Source organism: Cavia porcellus, unplaced genomic scaffold (assembly GCF_034190915.1).
Source record: "Cavia porcellus strain 051 isolate PalLab524CR breed Dunkin Hartley unplaced genomic scaffold, mCavPor4.1 scaffold_28, whole genome shotgun sequence".
Lineage (NCBI taxonomy): Eukaryota > Metazoa > Chordata > Mammalia > Rodentia > Caviidae > Cavia > Cavia porcellus.
Window position 1 is genome coordinate 39,705,034 of NW_026947511.1, and position 11,936 is coordinate 39,716,969.

At 54.3% G+C, this 11,936-nt stretch overlaps 1 protein-coding gene across 2 annotated transcripts in view; it reads left to right on the plus strand.

Moving 5' to 3' along the window:
* The window catches only part of Mrpl14 (mitochondrial ribosomal protein L14), an 11,041-nt gene extending 4,120 nt beyond the window's left edge, over window positions 1-6,921 (plus strand). For both annotated transcript variants that reach the window (XM_023566641.2, XM_023566642.2), the window contains exons 2-3: window positions 4,375-4,463; window positions 6,468-6,921. In XM_023566641.2, coding sequence (XP_023422409.1) covers window positions 4,393-4,463; window positions 6,468-6,834 — 438 coding nt within the window. In that variant the 5' untranslated portion in view covers window positions 4,375-4,392 and the 3' untranslated portion in view covers window positions 6,835-6,921. The remainder of the gene's footprint in view (window positions 1-4,374; window positions 4,464-6,467) is intronic.
* Window positions 6,922-11,936: the final 5,015 nt, after the last annotated feature.

Genomic DNA, 11,936 nt, shown 5'->3' on the forward strand with positions numbered 1-11,936 from the left:
GGCTTGTACCACAACAGCTTGTTACCTGTTTAATTTTTGAGGCAGGACTTTGCCTTGTAGCACAGGCCAGCTGTGAACTTGATAGGCAGCTCAGGCTGCCCTCAAACTCGAACCTCCTGCCTCAGACTTCCTGGTCCTGGGAAGCAGGTGTGCGCCACAATGCCCAACTTGGCTTTGCTTGCTAGTAGTGACACTGCGAAAACTTGCACCTTGATCAGTGAGTTAGCTTCAGCTGTGGTTCTGGGTTGCACTGGGTGGGTAATGTTGATACTTACTGAAGAGATAGCTGCTTATTGACTGCAGCCATGGCAAAGGAGACGGCTCATGTGTGGTGCGCTCGCCTTGGTGCAGTTTGTTGGTAGTGAAAGCAGCCTCTAGTAGTGCTCAGTGCCCGTCTTGCAGAGGGCAGGATAGGACCTGTGCTGGACTCTTTATCTGGACCCTGGTGCCTGCTAACCCATAATGAGTCGGCAGGTGTCAAGCTCTTGATTTCATTCACCATCTGCAGAATGGTACTTGCTCAGTGAGACCTCAGAACTGTTAAGAATCTTCAACTGATGCAACCTCTTAGGCTTTTGTTTCTTGTTTCTTTGTTTCCATTGGGTACTCAGAAATGAATTCAAAGAAAATGACCTGGGTGAAGATACTTTGAGAATTGCAACATGGTATACTCTTATAAATTTAAAAAGATACATCGTAGCCAGGCAAGTAAACATCGTAACCAGGCATTGTGGCTACTTGGCTGTAATCCCAAGAGACAGGGGGATGGCTGTGAGCTCTAGGCCAGCCTGGACTACAGAGTGAGCTCAGGGCCACTGAGGGGTATAGCAACACTGTGTCTTGAAAAAAAAAGATACATAGTAAATTCTTATGAAAGGGAATTGTGGGGCAGCAAAGCAATGATGAATTATCAGTCAACACACAGAAGCACTTACTGGGTCAGGGTGAGCAGGAAAACTGTGGGGCCCAGCAATGAAGCGGGTTTCCAGTCTACGAGCCCCTCCTCCCCAAAGCTTTCCTGGCTTTGATGAAAGACCTTTAGAGGCTCACACTGGTGGTTTGTTCTTTTTGTGGCTGGGCTTTGCATTTGGTTTCTTAGTGTTTCTTTTCTCTAACAGAATCTCTTTTAAGCACTCACTTGTGTTGGTGCCGGACTTTTTTTTAAGACCTCATACATGCTTGGCATGTACTCCGCCACCCAATTGCCTCTGTCCCCACCCACTTCCCTGTTTGCTCACTTTTCTGTAGAGCCTGTTTCCTGCAAAAGGCTTCAAACCCGTGCAACATACCAGGCACTTACAGATTGAAACTGGGTGGAGACAATATATAGATTGGTCTGTGAACTTAAGTCAGCTCTGCAGTTAGATACAGCATACACAGATAGCATAGTTCTGTATGGTGAGGATCTTTAAAACTCCAGTGGTGATGCTTTCTGTCTTCCCACAAGCATGAGAAGTCCTTTCTGTCTGCTTTTCCAGTTCAGACTCCATGTGTGAAATGAGATACAACCTGGCTCCCCTCATCCTTGGGAGCACCCCATCCTCACCACATGGGAACTCAGAGGTTGAATTGCAAATCACTTCTGGCATGGTCTGCAAGCTCTAGATGTGTATGCGCACTGTTCTGGACCCAAAGGGGGTGGCGCTGAGCTGGGCCCCACAGTCCCTGGTCCCACAGCCATCATCCAGCAGTGGCTGTGGAGGCTGACCCAAGTGAGGGATCCTGTGTGTCCCTGACCCCCACAGCTGAAGGCGGGGTAGGTAGTGTCAGCCAAGGCAGGAAGTGAGCATCAAGTCATTTCACCCATCACCCTGAAGGCAGAGGTTGTGGCTTACTTTCTGAGTTGGGAGGGTGCCATCGGGAAGCAGGAGAGTGTAGAGAAGGTGGCAGCATCAGATTTCACTTCCTGCCTGACACCAGGCTTAGAGCAAAGCATTATGTGTAGACTAGGTGTGAAGTAGAGGGTATATCTGTCTATACCATGAAGAACCCGAAGGGCCACCAGAGTCACTCTGAAGAGGTTTGCTGCCTCTCATACTCTTCCTGATACAGAACACTATTTAGTGGTGGGAGGGGGTACTTACACAGCAGGCAGTGTGGCAGCCGGCTGGAAGATGACTCCAGGGCCCTGCAAGTGACCCTGGGGTTGTTCTGATCACCAGCATCTCTCAAAGCCTGGGGCTTGTGAGGTCGTGGGTCCCACCCTGTAGACAGGGCCCCTTCCTTGGGTTGCCCTGCCTGCAGCCATGGTCAAGATGGGGGCCTGTGTTCCTCTTGGCTACCTCATTTGTTATTTCTACATTGATTGTCATTTGTTTTGTTTTTGAGACAGGGTTCCACTGTAGTCCGAGCCAGTCTTGAACTTGCTGTGTATCCCTGGCTGGGCTGGAGTCTTCATTCCTTCTGCCTCAGCCTTCCGAGTGCTGGGATTATAGGCATGTACCTCTGTACCCAGCTTGCTTCATTTATTTGATGAAGAAGTGTTTATTGCACTCTTTCTGTTTATCAGGATCCATTGTGATAGAGGAGGAGGGAGAAACAGTATTTTGTTTTGGAGTTTTTTGGCGGGGTAAGCAATAGAAATGGTTAGTATTATCTATTTGCTGCTTGGGCCAGGGGTCAATGTCACATCCATTGCGAGCTACTGAAAGTTGTTGAGTTGGCCTTTTCTTCTGATAGTGGATGTGCTCCCTGCAGGCATGCCGGTGTCACTCTTGTATTTGAGGCCAGGGTGCCACCTGGTGCGTGTGGCCTGTACTCTGCAGCCAGATCAGGTGCCATGCATGAGCTCCTCTGTAGTTTCTGAGTTCTGGAGAGGAAGCAGCAAGGAATGGGATGCAGGGGACATTAGCCTTATCTCAAAAATCTCTAGTTTATTCAGTGTCTCTGCCTGATGGTGAGGGCTGCACCAGCCCGGGTATGGCTGTTCCTGGTGTGTAGGAGGGTGGTGGTGAGCCTGCAGATCTTCACTGGCTTCTAGAGGAGGTGGGCTGGTGCTGAAGGAGACCTGGGGTGGGTAGAGAGGGCAGCTGTAGCATGGAGAGGAGGCCTAGATTTGGATTGGAGCAATGATACTCTGCAGAATCAGGCAGGTGCCTGGATGCTCTGTGTCTGAACCTTCCTGGCCACTCCTGGCCACCTTCGAGCAGGTCTCGCCAGTGTCTCTGGTGAAGTGGGGAGCCAGGCGCATTGGTTGTACCATCCAGGTTGTCTGGCTGTGATTGGAGCAGACTGCCTCTGGTTGTCTCTGGTCCTGTGTGTTGGTGCTAGTAATTTCCTAGGTTAATGGCCTTCTTTTGTACTTAATTTTTGGATCATAATTACATTTGGCCTGTGCTTTATGTGTTATCTTGGGGAGACACTTGGGAGCAGGCCTGGAGTTGGGGCTGAACTGGAGTTACTTTTCGTGAATGGAATGTCTGGCTTTTCCTGAGGAGGTAAACAGTGAGTCCCTCCCCACCTTCATTAAATAAAGTCTTATCTGAGAGCCTTGAACTTGTGCAGGGGAAAGCTGTGTGTAAACATTCTGGTTAGAGGCTTGGCTCACAGAGAGGCTTGCTGCAGACAGACATTGTGGGTAGGGGCAGATGTGGTAGGAGGGTTTTTTTGGTATTTTTGAGACAGGATCTCACTGTGTAGTCCAGTCTAGCCCTGAATCCTCCTGCCTCAGCCTCCCTAGTGCTGGGATTGATTGCAGGTGTGCTGTACCACTCTATACCAGCTCTGGAGGCTTTTCCTAAGGAGACTCCTGGTGATGCTCAGGTATTACAGGTCCTGGTGACATCTGTGTCCTCCAAGCTGAAACCACACATACTGGGTTGGTCTTAGTGCTTGGTTTTCCAAATGATGTAGGCAGCTTTTCTGTGATTCTGTGGTGTTTGGGACACTGACCCAAGTACAGACTTTGGCCAGTGACTTCACAAGGGCCACAGTGGGCTCTGCTCTGCTGACCTTGAGCCAGACAGCTGTTTTGGCTTTGCATTTGGGGGAGAGGTGACGAGGTGGCTGGTAGTACTTAGGTGACGCCCTCCCTTAGAGGTGAAAGGGCTGACTCCAGAAAGCCCACAGTATCCGTGGGGAGTCTGCAGTCTCTTGGGGTTATTAGGGAGACAGCTGGGGGGCCAGTGGATCCATGCAGTGGTGGCCATCATTATCACTTCAAATAGCTCTGAGGTCCAGTCTGCCCTGACCCAGGTCAGCCGTGACTCAGCAGTTGGGGCAGGAGCTCGGGCTCATCCTCTCTCTTGTAACCACTGGGATTTATATTTAGTGATAATGATCTTGTTCAAGAAGCACCGTCTCCCACACACGTCCCCAAAGAAACCTGGCTCCACAGGACTCTGCCCTAACCATGCTTCTCCCTTCTCCTGGCAGGACTACGCTGTGGAATCCATGGCTGCCCCTCTTGCCCTGCGGGGCCCCTTGGCCTACGTCAGCAGAGCACTTGGCCAGCATGCTTTCAGGTGACTTAAGACCTCCCAGCAGGCCCACAAAACAGGGTGACAAGAGTCGGTGGAACCTTGGGGGTGGTCCTGGGTTTGGGAAGCTGAAGGCATTAGGCTGAGCCGGGCTTTGGTCAGGAGTGGGGAGGAGGTAAGTAGGTGACAGTTCTGTCTGGGTCATGGTGGGAATGTCATGGGAGATGGCAGAGGGGCGTAGCTGGTGCTTTTCAGCCCCTGCAAGACCCAGCCCCTGTGAATCTGCCATCTCTCAATGCCACATTCTCCAGGCATCAGAACTTTCTGGATAGAAAGGATGAAGGATGGAAATTTCATTTCATAACAAAAACAGTACATGCTTCGGGGGTGCTCAGGTGTCGCGGGCCTGGTGACTGAACAGGAAGGCCCTGTGCAGGTGCCCAAGCAGGCATTTGCTGACCTCAGGCCTGCATGGGAATTGTTTCTTGCAGTGTAGACTTCTCTGGGGACTACAGGGAGAAGCTTAAAAACAGATGACCAAGAAGATATGACAAGTGTGGTGGTTTCCAAAGGCCTGAGATAGGACCTGCTGATGGAGGAGGGGAGGAAGGGAGGGAGATACAGGTCAGGCCCCTGGGGCTGGGAGAGGGTGAACCTGGAGCACCTGGAATTCCCACTGCTCCAGGTGCAGGGTCCATTCGGGGCTTGCCTGGGCACAGGGAGCAGGGCCACATGGATGGTGGGGAATCACTGACGCTGTAAGCAGGAGGCAGCTATGCTTTAAACTCTGGAGGGCTCATCTCTACAGGGCGCAGTGTAGTGGCCTGGAGGACACTTTTGCGTGTGTCCCAGTATAGAGGGAGCTGCTGGAAGAAGGTGGGTGTGGGGGTGGAGAGGAAGGACGGAGCCTGGGACGAGGCCTGGGGATGTCAGGGCAGGGGGTGTGGTGGGAGCTGGAGTCCCTAGAGAAGCCACCTCGGGAGGAAAGGCAGCCTGGTGCCCCCGGGCCTTTGTCTGGGCATATTGCAGGGACTCTGGGCAGCATGTGGGAGAGGGGTGGGCCTGGAGGTGGGCTTTACCTGTAGGCTGTGGGGGTAGAAGACATGGACCAGGACAGGAGCCCTGTTCACTTGGATCTCTGAGAGTCATTTTGAAGCCCTCAGTGACCACATCAGTAATACAGTACCTGCCTTTAATAGGCTTTCTGCAAAAGTTTTCATGCTTTTTTTTTTTTTTTTTTCCTGTTTTTAATTATTGAGACAATAGCTCTCTAAGTTGCCCAGTCTGGACTGGAACTTGCAACAGTCCTACCGCCCAGCCTCCCGGAGCGCTGGGATACAGGCATACATCTCCATGCCTGCTTCCTTCAGCTTCTGTCCAGTGTGGTGCATTTTTTTTTTTTAATGGTAGCAAAGTTTTATTAAAGGTGGGAAAAGAACCAGGCTCTGCAGAGTAAGTTTGAGCTAAGTGAAAGAGGAAAAGAAGTAAACCCTCCATGTAATTACGCAGGCCCCATAGAGCACGGTGGCCTTGCCGCATCTGACTGGGGACTCCTTGGCAGTCCCGCTCACCCTGCTGTAGACGAATGGGGGAAGGATCTGGGAGGCAGGTTTCTCAGGGGAGGTGGGCGGGCGCCTGACTCGCGAGGGGGGGGGTTCTTCAAAGGTTTTAAATTAAGACACAGTGAAGTATATTGTCTCTTAAAAATGTATCCAAATCAAGAGTCGGGCATGGTAGATCATGCCTGTAATCCCAGCATGCATGAGGCTGAGCCAGGTAGAATGCTGCAAGTTTGAGGCTGGCCTGGGCTGCACAGCAAGATTTTTAAAAAAAAATCTATCCAGATTGACACCTTGGCACAAGAAGCTCTCAGCTAGGAAGAAACACTAGTAGAGAAGTCTTCAAGGGCTCAGCCTGTGTATATGACTGTGTGTGTGTGCGTGTGCGTGTGTGTGAGTGTGTGTACGCGTGTGCATGTGTGCCATCTCTCCGGCCTTCTTGGGCCTCTGACCTTGGCTCAGGACCCCATCCGTTGTTCTCTGTCCCCAGCACCATGGGCAGCCTCGCTGCAATCCAGAAGATGACACGGGTGCGTGTGGTGGACAACAGTGCCCTGGGCAACACGCCTTACCACCGTCCTCCCCGGTGCATCCACGTCTACAACAAGAACGGGGTGGGCAAGGTGGGCGACAGGATCCTGTTGGCCATCAAGGGGCAGAAGAAGAAGGCGCTCATCGTGGGGCACCGCATGCCTGGCCCCCAGATGAGCCCCAGGTTCGACTCCAACAACGTGGTCCTCATTGAGGACAATGGCAACCCTGTGGGCACTCGGATTAAAGTGCCAGTGCCCTCGAGCCTGCGCCGGAAGGAGGGCGAGTACTCCAAGGTGCTGGCGATAGCACAGAACTTCGTGTGAACGTGCAGTTGCAGCTGCACACAGCTGTGTGGACAGTGCCCTCCAGAGGGGAATGGTGTCCTCTGAGGGAATAAACATTGTTGTGCACGGCTGTTTCCTGTGCATCGGGGTTAGGACCATGAGGCATGGGGTGACAGCCTGCGTCCTGCTTTTCTTGTTGGGGCCCCGTGGCATGAGTTTACCCAGGTTTGGCAGGCTTGGGAAACAGTACAAATCAGCTGTCCATTTATGTGCTGTGGAGTCTGCCACTTTCTAACTCAAAGTTTTGCTTTGTTTGCTCACGTGTAGCATCTCATCCTGTTTTAGAGGGCTCAAGTAGTGGTTGTATGGTTATAAAGATCACAGGGACTGGGAAAGGTGATACATGTCTGTAATCCCAGCACTCAGGAGGCTGAGGCAGGAGCATTGCTGTGAGTTTGAGGCCAGCCTGGGCAATGAACAATTTTAGTGGGACCGTGTCTCGAAAAAGAGATGACTGGCCCGCTGGAATGTGAGCTGGGCCATGATCTGTGGGCTTCAAGACCCAGACAGCACCCTACCTTTCCTTGGGGTGTCAGTCAGTGCCCTGCTTTGTGCCCAGGGCTGCAGGGAGATGGATGGGTCCTGCTTTGCAGAAGACATAGTATCAGGCCTGTGCTGGTGACTCCATGACGGTTCGTCTTCCGTTCATTCATTGGTCTCTGTGGAGAGGTGAGGTGCTAGGTGCTGGCTTGGTTTCTGTACAGGAGCTCGGCCCCTGTCTGCATTCCTTTGCCTCCACCCCGTGGGTACTTGTCAGCCACTGCAGCGGCCTCAGACACCAGGTCATGTCCTGGTCAGGAGCACAGCTCTGCAGCTGGGCTGCCGGATGTGAACCCCGCTCCCCCCAGAGCCCAGTGAGGCCTTGCACAGGTTATCTGACCCTGTGTGCCTCAGGTCCTTGCTGGAAGATGTGGATGTAACAGTGGCCCCTACCTGGCAGGGTTAAGTGAGCTCATTGCCTCCGAGTGCTTTGCATAGTACCTGGGGGAGAAAGCAATCAGCATGGCTGAGCCATTTCCTGTCCTGTGACTATGCCAGCTCCAGGAAACAAAAGTGACTAAGAGAGGGGCGGCTCTTGTCCTTGTGGAGCTTAACAGTGTCACATGGGAAACTGGCATGAGCCCAGGGATGCCTCAGATGAAAGCCATAGTGTGGCGGGGCGCTGACGGATTACAGTGCCACTTTCCAGGGAGAGGGTTCCCCACCAGCCTCATGACGGAGGCCACAGGGCTGCCTGGGAGAGGCTGAGGATGGGGTGTTGGAGACCCCTGGGGAGCCCAGGAGAGCACCCCTGGGAACTGGGTGAGCTGCATGCTTGGTGCACTCATTCCCTGGTCATAGTAAAATGGATGAGTAGTATTGGGTGACAGGATGGGAGATGTGGTGGGTGCAGAGTGGGCGGAGGGAGGGTGGGGCAGGACAGAGGGAAGCCCGTTCCTTGGAGCGGGGAGCATGGTGTGGGTGGGCTGGTGGGCCATGTGCGTGTCAGCTTTCTGTCAGCATCTCAGACCTTGGGATTGGCAGCTCGTGAAGAGACTGAGGCTTCAGTCAGGCCCAGCCAGCCCGTGCGTGGCCCGTGGGCAGCTGCTCAGATTCCACCAGAAGGCAGGAAAGGAAGAGCTCGGTCCTGCTGTCCCCTTGAAGGGCGTGACCTGAAGGCCATCCAGTAGTCCTCACCTTTGAGGCTTTCTCTACTGCGGGGGGTTGGGGGCCAAACCTGTGACATACGAGCCTCTGGGAGGACATTTAGGGTTTACCTGTAGCCTAGTGTGCTGGCACATGTGTGGCCAGCTACTTGGGAGGCAGGAGGATTGCAAGTTCGAGCCCAGGATGGGTAACTTGGAAACTTTCTCCAAATGAAAAGGCCGGGGAGGAGGCTGGGTGGTAGAGCATCTGCCTGGTGTGGACTGGGCCTGGCTTTTGTCCCCATGGCCACAGCTAGGACAGGGGCAGCTCCTCTGCTGCACCATCTCGAGCCCTGGGAAGGTTTTATGACAAGCGTGCTCAGCCCATGCAGGGTATTTGGGAAGCAGGGGTGGGTGGTAGAGAGAGAAGATAGTGGAAGGTGGAGAGGACAGGCCAGTGGTGTCAGAGCAGGGCGGGAGCCCCTTGCAGAGACTTGGCCATGGGTCATGTGGTGGCGAAGGCCACCGTGAACCCAAGGCTTCTGCGTCCTGCACCTGTGTGGGTGATCTCACTAAGCACCAAGTCAGAACCTCCAGGAGGCCTGCAGGCTGGCAGGGACACCTTGTCATTGAGGATTCAAGAGCCATGTGGCCACAGCTGGGTAGGAACAGTCTCTTTTTTGGAATCAGGGTGCACCTTGCAGATACAGGGATGTATGTGTGCCCGGGTCCCTCAGAGACCTGAGGCTTTGCAAGCATCAGTCCCATCTTTCTGGGAGGACCTGGAATTAGAGGCAAGGTGGTTTCTCATGGACCCCAGCTGCCCGTCTGGGGTGTCCCAGTATTGCCAAGGCACGGTTCTGTGGTAGCTGTGCCCCTGCAGTCTTCCATGCCCTGGGGCACCCTATGGTGCCTCTACTTGGTGCTCATGCCAGGAGGCAGGGCTGCTGGCATCAGATCATCTGGCCGAGGAGTGTGTTGCTGCCCAGGGTCCTGAGCGTGGCTTCCCGTGCTCTGGGCACCGCCTTCAGCAAGGGCTGCTGGAGTCTGGGTGCCTAGTACCACTCTCCTCAGTGGGCTGCCCTGTGGTGCAGTCACTGCACTGCCTTGGTGGGACCTGGGGCTTGAAGTTGCCCACTGTCTGCTGTCCCCCCACAGGCTGTGGCAGGAGGGGCCCGGCTGGGGCACAGGCAGGGGACTTGCTTTCAACCTGGCAGTGCCCGGGATGGAGCATCACTCTACCCAGGGCAGCTTGACCTCCAGCTTCTCTGCTTGCTTCTTCCTCGTGTCAGGCCCTGTCCTCTCTCACTTCATGGGTGTGAGAGTTTGTTCCAAGGTGTTCTGGACTGTCCACCGGAAGGCTATGGTTTCTGTGCAACCAGGTGTCCGGGGCTGTGACGCAGGCCTCGCCCCACACTGCCCAGAATAGCCCTGCCTGGCTGCCGTGCCCGCTGCCCGATCGCTTTGCAGCCGGGGACTTCACTTGCTGTCCACTCCACCCACTGCCTTTGCCCATGAAATATTTATAATCATGGATTGTGTTTCGCTCTCTGTGAGGATAAACTTGCTTTGTTTTCTCCTCTGTGCCCTTATGAAGCTGTTCAACAGCCCCAGGGCCTCATCCTTCTAGTCATGGATGTCACAGTGGTGTCCTTGCTGAAGTGTCCCCACCACCTGCGGTGTGACTGCTCTGGGCCACTGCAGGGGCTGTGGGGGCAGGGTAGATTGGCAGCAGTGGTTGGCAGACTCAAGTTCCTTTCTGGACCCTGCTGCAAGCCAGCAGGGTGACTTCGGGAAGCCACCACCCTGGAGAGCTGGGAGCTCTGGGCCTAGGAAGAGGCCTGGCTCGCAGTGCTCTGCCCCCACCCTGGGGTCATGTGACAGTGGCTGTGGCTCTGTCCCCTGCTCCCCGAAGGGTGTATCCTTAGAGCAGATGGGGGACCCACACGGATACAGAGTAGCGATCCTAATTAGTGAGTGCTCCCAACCTGCAAGCCCTGTCCTGAGCATCTCTCTTCATTTATTTTTGGGGGGACAGTTTCATGTTGTAACCTAGGCAAGCCCTGAACTTGTGATCCCCCTGCCTCAGCCTCGAGTGCTGGGAATACCACCACCACACTGAGCCTGTTCTAAGCATCGTGCAAGCCTGGAATTATATCATCTTCCCAGTGGTCTCCTGGGGAAGATCCTCTGGGCTCCACTGGGTTTATTCCTGGGCTGGGAATTACATTGCTGGGCTGCTTAAGCTTCCTGCAGTGTGGGGAGCACTGTGGAAGAGTGAGATGTGGGGTCCTGGAGGGCTGAGCAACTGAGGGCACCCTGAGCCACTTACGTAAAATAAAACATGCCAGTGCTCGGTGTTGTCTCTTGTCTGCTGCAGATGTGGAAATGTTTTTGTGAGCATACACCAACGCAGGGGTGCAGTGACTGCTGGCAGCAGGACTCCTGGGGGGAGGGTGGGGTCCTGGCTGGAGATAAGGTGCCCGTCTATAAGATGCAGGGTTTTGTTTTGTTTTTTTAAATCGGTACCGGGGATTGAACTCATGACTGCCTGCTTGCAAGGCAGGTGCTTATGCCACTGAGCCAAATCCCCAGCCCCATGCAGGGGTTTTTTTTAGTGGTCCTGGAAATTTAACCCAGGAGGAACTTTGCACTGAGTTCCATCCCAGCCCTTTTTCAATTTTGAGACAGGGTCTTGCTAAGTGGCTAAATTGGCCAGGCTGGACTTAAACCTGTGGTCCTCCTGTCCCAGCGTCCTAGAGTGCTGGTATGTGGTGAAACTGTCTGGGGCAGGTGGCAGGGAGGCCACTGGTCACCCGCGTTTCTGTGCTTATGGTGCCACCTAGTGGCCACAGGGCTCCTGGTCACCAGGTCCTCAGTGATGTGTGACCTTGGCACTGGTGATCTGGCCTAAAGAGGTGAGGAGTGCGGGGTGGCTTTGGCAAGGCCTCTGTGTGCAGTGGGGGTGACTATCAGGGGTGCCCCCCACAAGGCCTGGCTGACGTCAGGCCTGCACTTGGTTTCAGGCAGAGCCTGAGGCTTGATGCCAACTCCACTCAGCCCTGGGTCCTGGTGGGAACCAGAGCACCCACGGGGTCCTTCCGGAAGAGAAGAGAGGGAGGTTGGGCTATGGAGCCCTGGAGTGGCTACAGGCGTGGGCCAGACCGTCAGTGCCCACATCCACTGGTCTCCCTCTCATGCCTCAGTTTCCCTCCCTGGCCTGCAGCAGCACCTTCCTTACAGGAACGCTGTGAGGGAAAAGAAAGCACATATTCCAGGCCTGTCCAGAGTGAGGCTGGGTGCCATCTCTGGGGTTTCCAGGCCCCTGTGAAGATGACTTCGCCTCTGACCTTCTTGGGGGTCAGAGCAGGGAGAACGGACAGGAAGCCTTGGGCTGGCTCTAGGGGTCCCTGGCTGTGGGAGGGGCAGACTGGGAGGAGGGCAGAGTGGGCAGGG